The 20,516-nt window shown below is 39.3% G+C and overlaps 1 protein-coding gene and 1 pseudogene across 5 annotated transcripts in view; one reads left to right on the forward strand and one right to left on the reverse strand.

The window, feature by feature from the left end:
* The first annotated feature begins 2,014 nt into the window (after positions 1 to 2,014).
* Positions 2,015 to 20,516, forward strand: part of AMN1 (antagonist of mitotic exit network 1 homolog) — a 90,783-nt gene continuing 72,281 nt past the window's right edge. For 4 of the 5 annotated variants that reach the window (XR_013487433.1, XM_020975789.1, XM_020975791.1 and 1 more), the window contains exon 1: positions 2,015 to 2,170. Coding sequence is in view for 4 of the 5 variants with exons in the window: in XM_020975789.1 (XP_020831448.1) it covers positions 2,133 to 2,170 (38 nt within the window). In the remaining variant the exon portion in view is untranslated. Of the gene's footprint in view, positions 2,171 to 3,213; positions 3,372 to 20,516 lie in introns of all 5 variants that reach the window. The other variant, XM_020975790.2, reaches the window with a different exon arrangement.
* Positions 5,099 to 8,203, reverse strand: LOC144456937 (deoxyuridine 5'-triphosphate nucleotidohydrolase pseudogene; annotated as a pseudogene).

Here is a 20,516-nt window from a genome sequence, read left to right on the forward strand (position 1 = left end):
TGGGAAGAGAAATGAGAGTGATGCAAGAAAATCATGAAAAACAAGTCAACAGCTTGCTAAAAGAGACCCACAAAAATAACTGAAGAAAATAACGCCTTAAAAAGTAGCCTAACCCAAATGGCAAAAGAGGTCCAAAAATCCAATGAGGAGAAGAATGCCCTAAAAAGCAGAATTGGCCAAAGGGAAAAGGAAGTCCAAAAGACTACTGAAGAAAATACTTCCTTAAAAATTAGAATAGAGCAATTGGAAGCTAGTGACTTAATGAGAAATCACGACACAGTAGAACAAATCCAAAAGAATGAAAAATTAGAAAACAATGTGAAATATCTCATTGGAAAAACAACTGACCTGGAAAATAGATCCAGAAGAGAGAATTTAAAAATTATTGGACTATCTGAAAGCCATGATCAAAAAAGAGCCTAGACATCATCTTTCAAGAAATTGTCAAGGAAAACTGCCCTGATATATTAGAACCAGAGGGCAAAATAGAAATGGAAAGAATCCACAGATCTCTTCCTGAAAGAGATTCCCAAAGGAAAACTCCTAGGAATATTGTAGCCAAATTCCAGTAGGATTACAACCAAGAATTACCTACCCAGCAAAACTGAGTATAATCCTTCAGGGGAAAAAATGGTCATTCAGTGAAATAGAGGACTTTCAAGCATTCCTGATGAAAGACCAGAGCTGAATAGAAAATTTGACTTTCAAATACAGGACTCAAGTGGAACATGAAGAGGTAAACAGGAAAGAGAAATCATAAGAGACTCATTAAGATTGAACTGTTTACATTCCTGCATGGAAAGATGATATTTATAACTCATGAGACCTTTGTCAGTATTAGGGTAGTTGGAGGAAAAAAATTATATGCATGTATAGATAGATAAAATAGATAGATAGATAGATAGATAGATAGATGATAAATAGATAGATAGATAGATAGATAGATAGATAGATAGATAGATAGATAGAGGGCACAAAGTGAGTTGAAGATGAAGGGGTCATATCTGGAGAATAATATTAAGGGATGAGGGAGGATTATGCTTGGAGAAGAAGAAAGGGAGAAGTAGAATGGGGTAAATTATCTCACAAAAAAAACAGAAAAGAAGATTCTTACAGTGGAGGGGAAATGGGGGAAGGTGAGAGGGAATGAGTGAATCTTATTCTCATAGGATTTGGCTTAAGGAGGGAATAACATACACATGCAATTGGGTATGGAAATCTGTCTTACCCTACAGGAAAGTAGGGGGGGAAGGGGACAAGAGAGCAGGGGGATGATAGAGAGGAGGGCAGATTGGGAAAGGGGGTAATCAGAAGTAAATACTTCTGAGGAGGGACAGGGTGAAAAGAAAGAATAGAATAAATGGGAGGGCAGGATAGGATTAAGGGAAATAGAGTTAGTTTTTCACAACAAGTCTACTATGGAAGTGTTTTGCGTAACTGCACGTGTACAACCTATACTGAGTTGCTTGCCTTTTCAATGAGGGTGGGCGAGGAGGAGGAAGAGAGAAAATTTGAAATCTAAAGTTTTAAAAACATATGTTTAAAAAAAGTGTTTTCACATGCAACTGGGAAATAAGAAATACAGGAAATGGGGTACAGAAGTCTTTCCTGCCCTACAGGAAAATAGAAGGGGAAGGGGATAAGAGAAGGAGGGGGGAAGAGATAGGAGAGGACAGACTAGGGGAAGGTGTATTCAGAATGCATGCCATCTTGGGGTGGGGGGAGGGGTGAGATGGGGTGAAAATTTGGAACTCAAAAACTTGTGGAAGTGAATGTTGAAAACTAAAAATAAATAAATTTATAATAATAAAAAAAATTAGTAATTTTTAAGGCCGAGATTCAAAACCAAGTATCCTGTCAACAAATCCCATGTTCTTTCCCTCAGGTAGCCTTCAAAGCCAAAGCTTGGACTACAATTACCATGAGGCTTCAGGAGGATAGGGCTGTCAAGAGTCTAGGTACTTTTCATGGCCCCACCCCTTTCCCCCAGCTGCTTCCGCCCTCTAGAAAGAATGTCGCTGACGTCAGCCATGGTCCCGCGATGGGAGGGGCGGAGTGTCAGGGCTGTGGCCCAGCTAACTTGGGATTTGAGGGAATTGGATCGGAGACTCAGAGCTAGTCCTTAGGCCGCCATGCCTCATTCCCGGCGGGTCAGTCACCTCCTGGACCTGTGAGTGCCCCCCCCCCGGCCCCGTTGCAGCGTCTCCCCTCCTAGTCCCATCTGCCCGAGCCTTTCTGTCCGGGCCAGGCCTACCAGCCCCCCCCCCCACCGGAACTCCGATCCACCGCCAGCCGCCAGTCGCCGCCCAGGACCCCAACCGCTTCGCCTCTCGCTCCTTGGGGTCTCTCCTAGAGAGCCGCGCCCTAATTGCCGCGAGCATCGGGCGCCTCTGCGTTCTGTATCTGTTTTTGTTTTGTAAGGGCTTGGGCCCCGGCTTTTTGTCCCCAGACCTGGGGTGTCGGGGGGAGGAGGAGGGAACCCAAGCTTTTCTGAGCAGGCGCGGGCAAACTAGGTTTGGCTCCTTTCGGAAGGGCCTGCACCCCAGGATTTCGGTTACTTATTCACTCACTCAGTAAACATTTATTAGACGTCCTTTATTGTGCTAGGCGCTGTGCTCAGAGGGTATCTGAAATTAGTAGTCCTAAAGCCACCAGTTCCGGTTTGGGGGCTCAAAATGAATGAATGAATAAATGAAGTGTTTACTAATAATAGCTGGTATTTTATAGCACATTAAGGTTTGTTGAAACAATTTACAACTGTTGTCTCATATCATAAAACTACCTTGGGAGGGTGCCATGCCATTATTATTATTGTGTCCATTTTACAGAGAAGGAAAGAAACTGAGTTTTGTTCAATGGGATACAGTTAATAACTCACGACTGGAAGCAAAACCACTGTCCTAAATGCTGGGGTCACAAATAGAAAAGTCAGATAATATCTGTTCTCAAAGAGCTTGTATTCTGATGGAAGGAGAATAACAGAATTTCAGCGGCAAGTCAGATGGAAACTATCCATGGTCTTTAGGATGCTGCAGTGAAGCAGATACTAATAAATGTAAATTGTCAAGTCGTTTCAATGTGCAGACTTTTCTGGACCCCATTTGGAGTTTTCTTGGCAAAGGTTCCTGTACTCCAGGCCCAGTTCTCTATATACTGTGTCATCTAGTTGCTCACAAATGTAAATTACCATGCTATAAAATAATTTTCTTGAAGTCCTAGGAAGACCCACAAATGAAGAAGAGACAAAATTTGCTTGAAGAACCACATTATTGAAGGGAGGCATCCTTGAATTCCTGGGGAATAACTTCGTCTTGCCACATAACTCGGAAAATTTCAATCAGCTCTTGTATGAGCAGTGGACGCCCTGCCTTGTAAGTCTCAGCTGGAATAGAATCAGCACCAGGTGCTTTGCCATATGAGAGGAGCCTACTGGCCTTCAAAACTTCTTCAGTTGGAAATTCAGCTAGAGAGGGATTGATTTCAACCTGAAGTATATGAAGTATATGATTTCAGCATTGATTGATGACAGTCTGTTGTGAACACTAGGGGAGTGTTCAGCCCATCTCTCCAGGATCATGTCCTTTTCACTAATCAATGTGGTTCCATCAGCACTGAGTAGTTGAGATGCCCCATAGGTCTTTGGCCATAAATAGCCTTCAGGGCATCACAAAAGTGTTTTGGATTGTTACTATCAGCATAAAACTGAATTTCATCTGCCTTCTTACTGAGCCAAGAATCCCTCATCTCTCTAAGCTTTGCTTGCACTTTACTTTTGATGGAGTTAAAACACTGCCTTCTTAGAGATGGGTGAGCTATCTTGCTGGTAAACCCTGTGTGGTGTTCTTGTTTTTCATTTAGCAGCTTCTGAATTTCCCTATCATTTTCATCAAATCAGTCTTGTTTGTGAGTGTTCTGGGCCAGATGAGTAAATGCAGTGCTGTACATCAAATCTCTTAAAGCTGCCCATTCCTTTTCTGCTCCACTGTTGCCAACCAAATGTTGCGCAGCTTTCCCTCCCAGTTAGCAATGAACTGTTCCTGCTTGGAGAAGTGCTATAATCTGTTGATATTAAATCTTGTAGTCATCTTGCCTTGGGGCCACCCCTCTTGTTGAATGTGAATATTTAGCTTAGAGAGGATAAGTCTATGATCAGCCTAGCACTCTGTACCACATATCACCTTTGTCACTCTCACATCTGTCTGTCTCTTCTCCTTACAATGACCTTTTCTAGCTCCTTCCTCATATTAGGAGGTGAACAATGTGGTCCTTAAAAGGCTGCTCAGACACCCAAATTGTTTACATCCACCCATTCTGCTGGGGACGTCTTTACATGATTGAGGTAGATACCCGCCTAACTCACTAAAAGTTTTGAGACCCATTGGTTGCTCTCAACCTGTTTTAGCCCATCTGCCAAAACAGTTTACTGGGATGTGGCCACTGAGCATGCTACAGTTTCTTGGAGCCACAGGTGAGAGTTGCGTGAATTAGGTGGACACCAGAGGTGGAAAGCAGCCCTGAAAAGGGCTCAGCAGCCCTTATACCAATAGTATTAGTCTTCCCTGAGCACACCCTACACCCCTCCAAGATTTAAGTTACAAAACAAAGAGCAGAACCCAGCATCTTTCCACTACAGATCCAGTGCTTGCTGTGCTATGGCTTCTATGCAATAGCTCAGAGGTTCTTAGGCACGGAATTTTGTGGAGACTTAATTAGACCTTTCAGAAGAAACACTGATCTTAGTTTGTTGTGTACAACTGAATAGCTCAGACAAATAAGTCTTTATAAAACTAGCATTTACTGAATCCCATGTCTGAGGTGAAAACATCCCTTTTCACCTCATAATCACTACCTTTCATTGAGTGGAGACTCAAGTGTCACCTCTTATAAGAGGCAAATTCTGATTACTCACTCCTACCCCTAACTGAATTGTTCATGCCCTTCTCTCTCAACTACTTTGAATTTACTTTGTATATATTTTGTGTGTACTTATCTGTGTACATGTTATTTCTCCCCAACAGACTATAAGGTTTTTTTTAATAAGCGGAAATTCATTTTATTAACTGTTTTAGGAAGAAAGCTGCTATATCTACTCTTTATTTTAGTTCTGACCAGTAGAACCAAAACGTTCTGCTCCACATTCAGTGTCATCTAAGCCTTGGACTTCTTCAAGTTCTGGATAAAAAGCTGGTTCACAAATCAGCTGTGTAATCCAGTCACCTTTTTTCATTTCAAATGTTACTTTGCCAAAGTGAAATAGTACAACACCAACATCTCCTCTGTAATTTTCATCTATGACACCAGCACCCACGTCAATGAAATGTTTTGTAGCCAAGCCAGAACGTGGAGCAACTTTACCATAAAGCCTAGCAGGGAGAAAATTCTGAGTGTGTGTTTTTATGAGGGCTTTCTCCGTGGATGGTATTGTATAATCATAGGCATTGTACAGGTCATAACCTGCAGCCTGCCCAACCCCTTGTAGGGGACCATGGCACGCTCTAAGAGGCAGGTGAAGTGGAGGCGCACAGGGCTCTCCTCCTCATGCTATGCAGGCCAGACCTACTTGCTGGGAGAGATGGCAGTGGGGAGCAGGGCGTGACTATGGAGAGAGAACAGAAGAGAAATGGGGCAGCAAAGCAATTACTCCCATACTATAAGGTTTTTGAGGGTAGAAATTATATTCTTTTTGTTCTGTGTATACTCATTGCCTAGCACATGGTAAGTATTTAATACATGCTCATTGAATGACTAAATGCTTGCCCATTCTATTGTATATAAAGTACACCTCTTAACCCAAGTTCTCTTCTGTCTTTAATGCCAGTTCAAGTCTGATCTCACAGTCTGATCTCTTCCTTTCCTGAGGGTCCTGGCATCAATGGATCTTTCCCTTCTCTGAATTTCTGTAACAGAAACCTTTTATGTCAGTCAGTCAACTAACAATTATGTGCCAAGCTCTAAGATAAGCACTGGGGATACAAATAAAGGCAAAAATTAGTCCTTGTTCTCAGGAGCTCACAATCTAATGAGGGGAAGATCATCAAACTGTGTACGAACAAGATACATGCAGGTTAAATTGGAGATACTCAACATAGGGAAGGGGAGAGGAGGAGAATCAGGAAAAGCCTCTTACAGAAGGTGGGATTTTCCCCAGACTTGAAGGAATCCAGGGAAGCTAGGAAGCAGAGTTGAAGAAGAGTGTTCTGGGCATGAGAGACAGCAAGCAAAAATGCTTAGAGCTGGGAGGTGGTGTATCTTGTATGAGAAATAGGAAGGATACCAGTGTCGCTGGTAAATTAGATTGTAGGTAAGTTTGGAGTAACATTGAGGGAGGAGGTATAATGAATAAGAATACTAGAAAGGTAGCATCGAAAATGGATTTTTAGGAGACTATAACTGATTCCATTTTGTGCCATATTTGCTGTTATGCTCCAGTCTCTTTAAGGTTGCAAAAGAAAACTCAAAGGACTTTGAATAGTTCCAGGAACTCACCTGCTTCTCTTTATCCTATCTAATAAAGCAAATAATAGGAGCTTAACAATGCTAATTTGCTGAGTGATAAAGAGGATACTGTTTTCTTTGGTGTGGTGTGAAAATCTATGTTAAAGGTCTTTGTAACAGTTTAAGCATCTTTTTCTTTTACTAAAAATGTATCTTTTCCTGCCTATGTGCCCTACATGAGCTTACCCAAAACTGCTTTATAATCTGCCTGCATGACCTATGTAGAGACTATCTGTCTGTCTGTCTATCTATCTCTTATCTTTGGAATTGTGAGAAACATATGTCCATCACTTATTGATGGTGTGTGTCATACTTTTGAGTGGATAAATAAAATGCAGTGTTTCTGCCTGTCTATAACCTGTGTTGGCTTAGCTAGCAGTAGTTAGCAAGGACCCTGAAAATTCTTGCAACAATTCTGATGACCGATGAAGAGACTGTTGGCTTGGATTCTCTCAGATTCTTATCCTAAAGAACTTTCAGCATGTGCTTAAAAGGTGATTTCACCAATTTGGAAACTTCTAGAGAAGAGAACTGAGAGAGGTGATAGAATTGAAGTCTAGCACTTTTGTGCTCTAAATTGAGAAAACTTCAGAGACAAGTTAGTCTTTCATATTGTCTTGCGGTTATTTTAAATGGAATTTCTCTATCTCTTGCTGCTAGAAATTGTTGGCAATATATAGAAATGCTGATGAAATATTTAGCAAAATAAATACAAGTGAAATAACAATAGATAATATCACATTTTAAAATTACGTTAATATGCCCCTGCAAGGGTCTTCATATATGGATTAATAGCCCCCTTTGCTGTTTGAGTTAGATGCCACTGATCTAGTCCAATTCCCTCATTTTATAGATGAAAATATTGAGGCTCAAAGCAGTGCCTTCACCAGTTTCATATGTCAGGTAGCTGAAGCAGGTTTGTAACCTGATTTCTGTGATTCCAAATCCAGTATTCTTTTCCTGCACCACTCTTTTTGGTTGAGGACTCCTTGGCCAGGACAGACTAAATAAGAAAAATTAGAGTAGGACAATTAGTTGCCAAAGTAGGGAGCATGAAGTGTAGAGGAAATGTGAGTTGAAGATGGAGATTTCTCTGGGGACCATTAATAACAAAAAATAGAGAAAGGATGGTGACCTCTATCTTTTGCAACTCTGGCTAAGGGGAATTTTTTTTAAGTTTAATCTGCATTATTAACTTGTTTCCATCACTTAACTCTAGACAATCAACAAAACAATAAATCAAGTCCTGCCCTAATTTGCAGTGTGTGCTAATTCCTGAGGTGTAAATGCTCACAATGAAAGATTAACAGTTGGCTCTTTTAAAAATTTTAGTATTTTATTTTTCCCCAGTTACATGTAAAAACATTTTTAACATTTATTCTTTAAAATTTTTGTATTCCAAATTTTCTCCCTCTCTCCCCTCCCCCTCATTGAAAAGGCAAGCAGTTTGATATAGGTTATCCATGTGCAGTCATGGAAAACATATTTCCATGTCAGTCATGACAAGAAAAATAAAGAAAAGAAAAGATTCCATCGGTTCTTTGTCTATAGATGGATAGCATTTTTCATCATAAATCCCTCAGAATTGTCTTGGATCATTGTAATCCTGAGAATAGCTAAGTTACCCAGACTTGATCATCATATGATATTGCTGTTACTGTATCCAATAACATTTGGCTCTTGCAAGAGCTGTACTGGTAGCCTCCATCGCACCCCTGCTTCTAACTCTTAAAATTCTGTGGTTCTATAATAAGCTATCTTACTTTAAGTAAGCCTTTTGTCACATTTTCTGCTATATGAAAACACACACACGTGTGTGTGTGTATCTGTGTGTGTGTGTGTATTATGTATTACTCTGAATTCTCTCAATCTTTATTGGCCAACATTCTAGACAATTATGACAGTTCTTTATATTTATTCATTCATTCATTCATTTATTTATTTATTTTAACATTTCCCCCCAGTTACATATAAAAACAATTTTTAACATTTGTTTTTAAAACTTTGAGTTCCAAATTCTGTCCCTTCCTCATTCCCCACCCCTTCCCCCATTGAGAAGGCAAGTAGTTTGATATAGGTTATACCTGTGTAGTCATGCATAATAGTCATGTTGTGAAAAAAAAATAGACAAAATAAAGCTCAAGAAAAATACAGAAAGTTAAAAAGATATGCTTCAGTCTGTATTCAGACACCATCAGTTTTTTCTCTGGGAATGGATACCATTTTTCATCATAATCCCTTCAGAATTGTCTTGGATCATTGTATTGCTGAGAATAGCTAAATCATATAATATGACAATTCTAAATTATTCCCAGAGAAGCAATGATAACAAGAAAGTTCACTTCCCTTAAAATAATTTCCTTTGGTACTAAAGAGTGACTACTATTAGTGAGAAATGTGAGGGATAAAGGATAAATCCTCTAAAGTTCTAAAAATAACAAATATGAGTAGATGCCATTCATTTCAAAGAACAGTTTCTCCACTAACCCTAGGGGGGAATTTTTTTTTTCAGCCAAAGACAACATTTATTAAAGATACACCATATTGGCCAGATTCTTAAGGAATCTAAACATCAGTGAGCTATTGGCTAGGTTTTTAAGAATCTGATCCCTTGGCTAGACTCTTAAAGAATCTGAGTACCTTAATAGAGGCCAGATAGACCTTATATATAGAAAGACTGTGGGAGGGATCTAAGAGTGGCCAAGTAGTTTGGGGTGACTGGAGTAAGAGTCTGGGAGAAGAGGTATCTTGATGGGAGTGGCCAGTAGACTGGGGTGACTGGAGGAGGGTGTCTAGGGAAGATCTTGATGGGAGTGGCCAGTAGTCTGGGGTGACTGGAGTTCGATAGATAGGATTAAGTGTAGGAAGTAGCCAGGGGCCATCAAGAGGTAAGGATGGGCTAAGTTAAAGGTAACAGAATTGGAAGACTAAGCATAGACTATAAAGAAAGGCCATTTGATAGGACTATAGCCTCAAGCAAATGCTAGAGACTTTCTTCATCAAGTGGGAATTCAAAGAGTCTAAGGTGGGGTATTTCTAGGGCCATAGACAAATGGGACCCAAATTCATTTTGGGACAAGGTGTAAAGGTCTCAGTTTGGGCCTGTACCCCATCATACCCCCTCAAACAAATGGGACCCAAATTCTTTTGGGGTAAGGGGCTAGGGGGAAAATTCTTTTTTTTTAAATATAAATTTGTTTGTTTTTAGTTTTCAACATTCACTTCCACAAGTTTTTGAGTTCCAAATTTTCACCCCATCTTCCCCTTCCCTCCACCCCAAGATGGCATACATTCTGAATATCCCTTCCGCTAGTCTGTCCTCTCTTCTATCTCCCCTTCTCTTATCCCCTTCCCCTTCTATTTTCCTGTAGGGCAGGATAGACTTCTGTACCCCATTTCCTGTATTTCTTATTTCCCAGTAGCATGTGAAAACATTTTTTTTAAACATATGTTTTTAAAACTTTAGATTTCAAATTTTCTCTCTTCCTCCCTCCCCACCCACCCTCATTGAAAAGGCAAGCAGCTCAATATAGGTTGGACATATGCAGTTACACAAAACACGTCCATAGTAGACATGTTGTGAAAAACTAACTCTATTTCCCTTAATCCTATTCTGCCCACCCAATTTTTCTATTCTTCCTTTTGACCCTGTCCTTCCTCAGAAGTATTTACTTCTGATTACCCCCTTTCCCAATCTGCCCTTCTCTCTATCATCCCCCTGTTCTCTTGCCCCCTTCTCCCCCTATTTTCCTGTAGGGTAAGACAGATTTCCATACCCAATTGAGTGTGTATGTTATTCCCTCCTTAAGCCAAATCCTATGAGAATAAGATGCACTCATTCCCTCTCACCTTCCCCCGTTTCCCCTCTACTGTGAGAGACTTTTCTGGGTTTTTTTGTGAGATAATTTACCCCATTTTACCTCTCCCTTTCTTCTTCTCTGAGTATAATCCTCTCTCATCCCTTAATTTTGTTCTCCAGATATGACCCCTGAATCTTCAGCTCACCCTGTGCCCTCTATCTATCTACATATACATACATATAGTTTTTTTCTTCCAACTACCCTAATACTGGCAAAAGTCTCATGAGTTATAAATATCATCTTTCCATGCAGGAATGTAAACAGTTCAATCTTAATAAGTCTCTTATGATTTCTCTTTCCTGTTTACCTCTTCATGTTCCACTTGAGTCCTGTATTTGAAAGTCAGATTTTCTATTCAGCTCTGGTCTTTTCATCAGGAATGCTTGAAAATCCTCTATTTCACTGAATGACCATTTTTTCTAGGGGGAAAATTCTTAACTAAAATGGACATGACTTCCTCTTTCTCGAAATGATCAGCAAACTAGAAGTAGGGGTGGAGAAAATGAATAATTGGGGTTGGTCTAGGTTGTGAGGGGACATTAGTAATCTAACTCTGGTACTGTGGCATGGCAAGGAGATGAGAAAAGGAAAGTGCTAAACCTTCTGACTTTGAAATCCATACCAGATAGTGCTGATATCCTGGCAGGATAAAGTAGAATCAAGGAATTTGAGGTCACAAAGAGGAGAAAAATCAGGTGTTAGTAGCTTTGAAATAGAAGGTAAGAAGATTATATTTATAGGGAAGAAGTTGAGGGGTTGCTGTGGAATGATGGTAAAATTCAGAGTGAAGTTGTTCATTCATTTTTCAGGCATGTCCGACTCTTCATGACTCCTTTTGTGATTTTCTTAGCAAAGATACTGGAATAGTTTGCCATTTCCTTCTCCAGCTCATTTTACAGAAAGGAAACAGAGGCAAACAGGGTTAAGTGATTTGCCTAGGTTCACATAGCTACCAAGTGTCTGAGGCCAGATTTGAACTGTGGAAGATGAGACTTCCTGATGCCAGGTCAGCACTCAACCGTCTGTACCACCTAACTGCCATAGTGAAGTAGAATGGATATAAAGATAAATGGAGTTGAGATAAAGATATTTTCAGGTTATTTGATTGATGTAGCAGTCAGTGACGATGCTGGCAGAGAATAGAGTGAAGAGGTGGACTATTAGATTGGAAAGATGTAATCTGGAAGTTGTTCCAAACAAGAGCCTGACTTCCAGGAGCCAAGATAAATACAGCAGGAAATCACCTGAACTCTCCCAAATTCACCTCCAAACAACTATAAAATAACACCTCAAAATAAATTCAGGAATGGCAGAACCAACAAAAAGATGGGGTGAAACAGTTTTCCAGACTGAGACAACTTAGAAGTGCAGCAGGAAAGGTCTGACTCAAAATGAGAATTGTAGAGAACCTAGTGTATAAGCCTGATATATAATTTTAATTTTAGAAATTAGAGTTATTGAAGAGTCATAGCTTACATATGCGTAGTTTATATGTACCACATATATATATTCAGCTCAAGTCCAAGGATTATTGTGTTATAATCAGACAAGAACAATTTCAAAAGCTGGAGAATATCAGTAAAGAAGGCATTTTCGTACTCCTCACCCCTCTTTATTCTTATTCCTGCTTTGCTCAGGACTGGCCCTTAAAAATGTGAAATAAATAAAATATGTCTTTTATAGCACCTTCTATTTCTTTTAACAATCCCTCGTAGAGCCAAGACTGTGCCCCAAACTCAATCCAAACTCAAAGATTCTCCCATTCCATTGTCAAAAGTTACCTATCCTGAAGTCTTTGTTGTCTTTTAGTGGCGTTGTATGAATTAATGACTAGTACTGAGTTATACTAATGGTACCCTTTCCTAGCAACATGGAGTTTCAGTGTTATGTACAATCAATTGTATGTGTGTGTGGGAGACCCTGGATGCATAATTTTTTTTTTTTTGCTTTTAGGCAATTGGGGTTAAGTGACTTGCCCAGGGTCACACAGCTAGTAAGTGTCAAGTGTTTGTTCTGAGGCCGGATTTGAACTCAGGTCCTCCTGACTTCAGGGCCAGTGCTCTATCCACTGCACCACCTAGCTACCCCCCTGGATGCATAATTTCATTATTATGGGGAACTCTGAGTATGGAACTCAAAATCTTATAAAAGTGAATATTGAAAAAAATATATATATATGTATATATATTTTTAAAAAGAAAAAAAAAAGAAAAACCTGGGAAGACCTACATGAGCTGATGCAAAGTGAAATGAGAAGAACCAGGAGAACACTGCACATAGTAGTTGGTCATTGTCCTTCATTCTTGAAGAGCACCAACCTGCTCTCAAATTTATAGTCCTAAAGAGTGGTTTGATGCATTGAGAAGCTGAATGAATGAAGCATTTATTAAGCACTTACCATATGCAAAACACTGTGCTGGGCATACTGCTTTCAAATAGCTTTTTTCTTTTATTATTATTATTATTATTAAAATTTTTATTTTTTGTCAATTACATGTAAACAAAAATTTTTAACATTTTTTTAAAAGTTTTGAGTTCTGGATTCTCTCCCTTCTTCCCTCCCTTCTCTCCCCACTCCTTGAGAAGGCAAGCAGTTCACTGATAAAGATTATACATGTGTAGTCATGCAAAACCTTTCCATATTAGCCATGTTGCAAAAGAAATCTCAGACCAACAAAAGCAAGAATAACCAAGAAAATTTTTTTTGTAAAGTATGCTTCTATCTGCATTCAGACTCCATCAGTTCTTTCTCTAGAGATGGAGAGCAATTTTTCATCATAATTGGTTGATCTCATAGTTGTATGCCTGTGAAACTTGGACGGTATTCCAGAGCCATGCTAGAAAATGGAATTGCTTCCATTTGCATTGTCTTAGATTCTGAAGATCACCTGGCAAGACTGAAGTCTTTTTCGAGCTGAACTGCCAAGCATACAAACTCTACTATAGAGAGCACAGCTCTGGTGGGCTGGTCATGTTGTTTGAATGCCAAAAGTATGTTTGCCTAAAAGATTATTTTACAGAAAACTCACTCAAGGCTAGTGCTCACATGGAAGTCAGAAGAAGTGATACAAAGACACTCTCAAGGTCTCTCTGAAGAACTGTGGAATTGATAGTGATATATAGGAGACACTGGCACAGGACTGTCCAGTATGATCTACATCAAAGAAGTGACATCTTTAGAGACATCTCTACTCCAAATGTTTAAACGGATTATTTGTGCGTGACCTGTGGTAGAGCCTTCTGAGCTTGTATTGGTCTCATCGTCCACAGCTAGACAAACTGTACCTTGAACTTGATGTCTTTTGGTCCTCTTCAAGAATGAAGGACAATGACCAACTACTATGTGCAGTGTTCTCCTGGTTCTTCTCATTTCACTTTGCATCAGCTCATGTAGGTCTTCCCAGGTTTTTCTTTTTTTTTTTCTTTTTAAAAATATATATTTTTTTTCAATATTCACTTTTATAAGATTTTGAGTTCCACGTTTTTTTCTCCTCTCCCTCTCCTCTCTCCTCCCCAAGATGGCAAGCAATCTGATATAGGCTATACATGTATAATCATATTAAACATATTTTCACATTAGTCATGTTGTGTTAGAAGAATCAGAACAAAGGTTTTTCCAAGAGCAAGAAAAAACAAAAAAAGAGAAAATAATATGCTTTTATCTACATTCAGACTTCATAGTTCTTTGTCTGGATATGGATAACATGTCTTAGAGCATTGTATTGCTGAGAAGAGCTAAATCTATTAGAGTTGATAATTGCACAGTGTTGCTGTTATTGTGTACGGTATTCTGATTCTGCTCACTTCACTCAGCATAAGTTCATGTAAGTTTTTTTTAAGCTTTTATTTAGTATTTTATTTTCCCAGTTACAGGTAAAAACAATTTTTAACATTTGTTTTTAAAACTTTGAGTTCCAAATTCTCACCCTTTCTCCCTCCCCACACGCCCCCATTAAGAAGGCAATCAATTCTATATGTTATACACATGTAGTCATGTAAAACATATCCATAATGGTCATGTTGTGAAAGAAAACAGACAAAAAAATTTCAAGAAAAATAAAGAAAGTTAAAAAAAAGTATGGTTCAGTCTGTATTCAGATACCATCAGTTCTTTCTCTGGGAATGGATAGTGTTTTTCATCAGTTTTTTCATCATAAGTCCTTCAAAGTTGTCTTAGATTGCTGCATTGCTGAGAATAGCTAGGTCATTCACAGCTGGTCATCTTACAATATTGCTGTTACTTTGTTCATGGTACATTTCACCTTGCATCAGCTCATGCAAGTCTTTCCAGGTTTATCTGAGAGCATCCTGCCCATCACTTTATGTACATACTAGTATGTATATCCCTATAGTACAGTATTCCATCATAATCACCTACCACAAATTGTTCAGACATTCCCCAATTGATAGGCTTCCCCTCAACTTCTAATTCTTTACCCCTAGAAAAGAGCTGCTATAAATATTTTTGTACATATAGGTCCTTTTCCTTTTTGTTTTTTATCTGTTTTGGGATACAGACGTAGTACTAGTATTGCTAGATCAAAGGGTATGCATGGTTTTATAGCCCTTTAGGCATAGTGCCAAATTTGCTTTACAGAATGGTAGAATCAGTTCACAGCTCCACCAACAGTGCATTAAAGTCTCATTTTACCCATATTCCCTCCAGTATTTGTAATTTACCTGTTTTGTCCTGTTAGCCAATCTAATAAATATGAAGTAGCACCTGAGAATTGTTTTAGTTTGCATTTCTTCAATCAATAGTGAGTTATAGTATTTTTTGCTATGGCTATAGATAGCTTTGATGACTTTATCTGAAAACTGATCGTATCTTTTGATCATTTATCAATTGGGGAATGGCTCTTATTTTTATAAATTTAACTCAGTTCTTGAGAAATGAGGTCTTTGTCAGAGAAATGTGCTTCAAGATTTTTTTTCATTTACTGTTGCTAACTATATTTCCCCCCATCCTATTCACCCCTCCCCATTTATTCTATTCTCTTTCTCCTTTTACTCTGTCCCTCAAAAGTGTTTTGCTTCTGACTACCCCCCCAATCTGCCCTCCCATCTATTACCCACCCCCTTCTCTTATCTCCTTCCTCTCCTGCTTTCCTGTAGGATAAGACTTCTGTACTCAATTGAGTGTATATATTATTCCCTCTTTGAGCCAATTCTGATGAGAATGAGGTTCCCTCACTCCCCCCCTACTTCTTCCCCTCCATTGTAAAAGCTTCTTCTTGCCTCTTTTATGTGAGATAATTTACCTTATTCTACCTCTCCCTTTCTCTTTTTTCCAGTACATTCCTCTTTTACCCCTTAATTTTATTTTTTCATAGCATCCCTTCATATTCAACTCACATCTGTGCCCTCTGTTTATATATACTCCTTCTAACTATCCTAATAATGATAAAGGTCTTATGAGTTAGAAATATCTTCTCATGTAGGAATATAAACAGTTTATAATTATTAAGTCCCTTATGATTTTCCTTTTCTGTTCACCTTTTTATACTTCTCTTGAGTCTTGTATTTGAAAGTCAAATTTTCTATTCAGCTCTGGTCTTTTCATCAAGAATGCTTGAAAGTCCCCTATCTCATTGAATATCCATTTTTCCCACTGAAGGATTATACTGTTTTGCTGGGTAGGTGATTCTTGGTTGTAATCCTAGCTCCTTTGTCCTCTGGAATATCATATTACAGGCCTCCTGATCTTTTAATGTAGAAGGTGCTAAATCTTGTGTTATCCTGACTGTGGATCCACTTTACTTGAATTGTTTCTTTCTGGCTGTCTGCAATATTTTCTCCTTGACCTAGGAACTCTGGAATTTGGCTATAATATTCCTGGCAGTTTTCATTTTGATATCTCTTTCAGGAGGTGATAAGTGGATACTTTTAATATCTATTTTATCTTCTGGTTCTAGATTGTCAGGGCATTTTTCCTTGATAATTTCTTGAAAGATTATATCTAGGCTCTTTTTTATTTCACTCTGCCATCTTGGCTCCACCCTCTCTGCTCTTTTTTTTTTATGGCTTTCAGGAAGTCCAATAATTTTTAAATTATCTCTCCTGGATATTTTCCGGGTCACTTGTTTTTGCAATGAAATATTTCACATTGTCTTCTACTTTTTCATTCTTTTGGTTTTGTTTTATTGTTTCATGATTTCTCATAAAATCACTAGCTTCCATGTGCTCCATTCTAATTTTTAAGGAGTTATTTTCTTCAGTGACCTTTTGGACCTCCTTTTCCTTTTGGCCAATTCTGTTTTTTAGGGCATTCTGCCTCCTCATTGGCTTTTTGGAACTCTTTTACCATTTGCCCTACTCTATTTTTAAGGTATTATTTTCTTCATTTTTTTTTGGTGCTTCCTTTATCAAGCTATTGACTCTCTTTTCATGATTTTCTTGTATCACTCTCGTTTCTCTTCCCAATGTTTCCTCTACCTCTCTTACTTGATTTTCAAAATCCTTTTTGAGTTCTTCCATGACCTGAGACCAGTCCATATCTTTCCAGGTATTTCTGAAAGCATCCGGCTCATCATTTCTTATACCACAATAGTATTCCCCTCACAATCCTATATCACAACTTGTTGAGCCATTCTCCAATTGATGTACATCTCTTTAATTTCCAATTCTTTGTCACCATGAAAAGAGTTGCTATAAACATTTTTGTTTTCTTCAGTCTCTTTGGGGTACAGACCTACTAGTGGTATTGCTTTAAGCATAGTTCCAAATTTCTCTCCAGAAGAGTTGGATCAGTTAAAAACTCACATTATTTTTTTTCCTTTTTTATCTCCCTTTCTTTTTTTTTTTTCAAGGCATTTGGGGTTGAATGATTTGTCCAGGGTCACATAGTAAGTGTTAATTGTCTGGTATGAGACTGGATTTGAACTCAGGTCCTCCTGACTTCAGGGCCAGTGTTCTATCCACTATGCCACCTAACTGCCCCTCCCGCTCTTTTTTAAAAACATTATTTATTTTTAGTTTTCAACATTCACTTCCATAAGATTTTGAGTTCCAAATTTTCTCCCCATCTCTCCTCTCCCCCCACACCAAGATGACATGCAATTTGATATAAACTCTACATGTACATTCATTTTTTTTCCATCATGATTTTCAGGTAGTCCAATAATTTTTAAATTGTCTCTCCTGAGTCGATTTTCCAGGTCAGTTGTTTTACTGATGAGGTATTTTACATTTTCCTCTATTTTTTCATTTTTTTGTTTCTGTTTGACTGATTCTTGCTCTCTCATAGAGACATTAGTTTCCACTTGTCCAATTCTAGTTTTTAACAGATTGCTTTCTTCTGTTAGTTTTTGTACTTCATTCTTCAACTGGCCAATTGTGTTTTTTAGGGACTTGTTTTCTTCAGTGTACTCTTCTGTTAGTTTTTGTCCTTCCTTCTTCAATTGGCCAATTGTGTTTTTTAGGGACTTAATTTCTTCAGTGTATTTTTTTTCCAATTCGCCAATTGTATTTTTGAAGGACTCTTCTACCTCTCTCATTTGACTATTCAGATCCTTCTTGAGCTCTTCTAAGAAGGCTTTTTGGGCTTCAGACCAGTTCATATTCCCTTTTGTTGTTGCAGATGTGGGTTTGTTGACAGGTGTTGTCTTCTTCAGAATTTCTGTCTTGATCTTCACTCTTCTCATAATATGAATCTATGGTACATTTCCTTTTACTCAGGGTATTTCTTTATTCCCTGGCCTTTAAAGAGATTGAGCTCCCCCGCTGGGGAGCACAGGGTACTGACCCAAGCTTCTTGTGTTGGGAACGTAGGTCTTGGTCACTGGCTTTGCGTGCTGGGGCCTCTTATTGCCTCCACTGGCAATTGGAAGCTGTAGGTTTCTGGCAGCTTACCTCGCGTTGGGCTGGAATCAGCAAGGCTGGAACTTTCAGGCAAATTCTAGGTTGCCTGCTTTTCCTTTCCTTTAGCTTTCTTCAGCTCCTTTTAGATGGGTGCTGCAGGGTGTTTATCTGCCTGGGGCCCCCTGCAGTGTTGTCTCCCTCGTTTCTGCTAATGCACCAGGAGATTCCTTTGCAGTCGAGTGCCGAGGCACCTGGTGGCATTCTGAGCTGGTTTCTACCAGTTCCCCCCACCCTCACTGAGGCACTCGGAGGTCCAGGTGTTGGTGTTTGTCTGCTCTACCACCTGGGCTTCAGGATTTCTTCACAATTGGAGGCTGCAGGGTTGTTTTCTTCACCTCCTTTCAGATGAATGCTGCAGGGTACTTATCTGCAGGGCCCCTTGTAGTTCTACCTCCCTTATTTTTGCTGAGGCACTGGGAGACCCGTTTGCTGGGCTGCTGTACTGCTGCTCCCCGTCTTTCTTCTAGTTCAGCTCTTCCAGGGTTTTTTTCTGGGGTAATATTTTCTGGGTTTTCAGAGGTTGATAAGGGAGAGTGAGAGCAGCTACCTTTTCACACCGCCATCTTGGCTCCTGGAAGCGGAAGTCTCCTCCACATATACATTCATATTTAACCTATATTTACATTAGTCATGTTGTAAAGAAGAATTAGAACCAATGGGTGAAACCACAAGAAAGAAGAAACAAACAAAAAAAAAAAGGAAAAAGAGAGAGAGAGCAAATATTATGCTGCAATCTGCATTCAGACTCTATAGTTATTTCTCTGAACATGGACGGCATTCTCCATCATGATTCCTTTGGAATTGTCTTGAATCTTTGCATTAATAAGAAGGGATGAGTCTAACAAAGTTAGTCATGGCACATTGTGGCTGTTACTATGTACAATGTCTCCTGGTTCTGCTCACTTCACTCAGCATCAGTTCGTGTAAGTGTTTCCAGGTTTTTATGAAGTCTGCCTGCTCATTATTTCTATATAGTATTCCCAATATAGTATAGTATTCACAATAATATTCTATTACATTCATATACCACAACTTGCTCAGCCATTCCCAAATTGATGGGCATCCTCTCAATTTCCAATTCTTTGCCACCACAAAAAGAGCTGCTATAAATATTTTTGAATGTGTGGGTCCTTCTCCCATTTGTATAGTCTCTTTGGGACACAGACCCAGAAGTCGTATTGCTGGGTCAAAGGATATGCACAATTATATAGCCCTTTGGACATAAAGAGCTCACATTCCAATGGGGGAGACTATACATGAAAGGTTCCAGCTGCAGGTCAGATGAAAAAGTCCCACTATTTGCAGGGTGGAACAGCAGCAAGTGTTAATACTTCTTCTTTAAAGTAATTTCCAGTGATAAAATCTTATCCGTTTCTGATGTTAAACTATTGGTCAACAATATTGTTTAACTGAATTAGTGCCAAAGATTTTGTTGGTAAGAACTTTCCTTTCTAGGTCCTCAGTAGCTATGAAGGAGCAGTTGCTAAGTTGTATCTCTAGCAGGTTTGTTTCCCAGGATAATGGCTATTGGAATTGTGCTGGAAGCAGTGCTTTTTGCAAGGCCCTTGTGTTCAGCATCCTGGGATGTCTTCATCAGCATCCAAGGGAAAATAGCAGTTAAGGTAGTGATGATGATTTGATTTGTCAGGCATATGCTGCCTTCTGTCTCCCAAGGACCCTTGCTACTTTAGCCAGAATGGCTTGTCTGTGCTATGGGTGTCAGATTGTTGACAGTTGGTGTAGATAGCTATCTCCTTCTCTACAGGAGTTGTTTTCCTAGATGATTGGTGTGAGCAGGACTCTTTTTTGTGGTGCTGCCACTCTCAAGATTCCTGTGCTTATCTGCCTTTTGGTGGTAGTTTGTCAGCAGTTTATGGTAGATGGGGTAGTGATGAGGAGGGCCCCCCCCACCCAAAGATCTCTTAACAATGGCTATTGGGGCTGGGTGGGAAATGAGTTTGGTGGTTTGATGGAGCACTGTTATTCTCCATACTCCTGGGCTGATGGGAGATGTTGGCCAAGTTGTGGCAGTGGTGGTTTTAATAATCTGGCACTGCTGTCCACTCTATTTCCCTCAGGGTACCTTGCGGCCTCAGTTAGATTGGCTTGCCTGCCCTATGCTTAAGTTCTCTAGGGTGGCACAGCCAGTATGTATTGGAGATGGGACCTAGACTCAGGTCTTCCTGACTCTGATGACAACGGTCTATCCCTTAGGCCACACTGCTTCTTAGAATGCTATTTATCCTAATTAAAATGTCCTTGAAAAATTCTACTCATGGTAGGAATTTCAGACACTTGTGA

Source organism: Phascolarctos cinereus, unplaced genomic scaffold (assembly GCF_003287225.1).
Source record: "Phascolarctos cinereus isolate Bilbo 61053 unplaced genomic scaffold, phaCin_HiC Scaffold_1;HRSCAF=81, whole genome shotgun sequence".
Lineage (NCBI taxonomy): Eukaryota > Metazoa > Chordata > Mammalia > Diprotodontia > Phascolarctidae > Phascolarctos > Phascolarctos cinereus.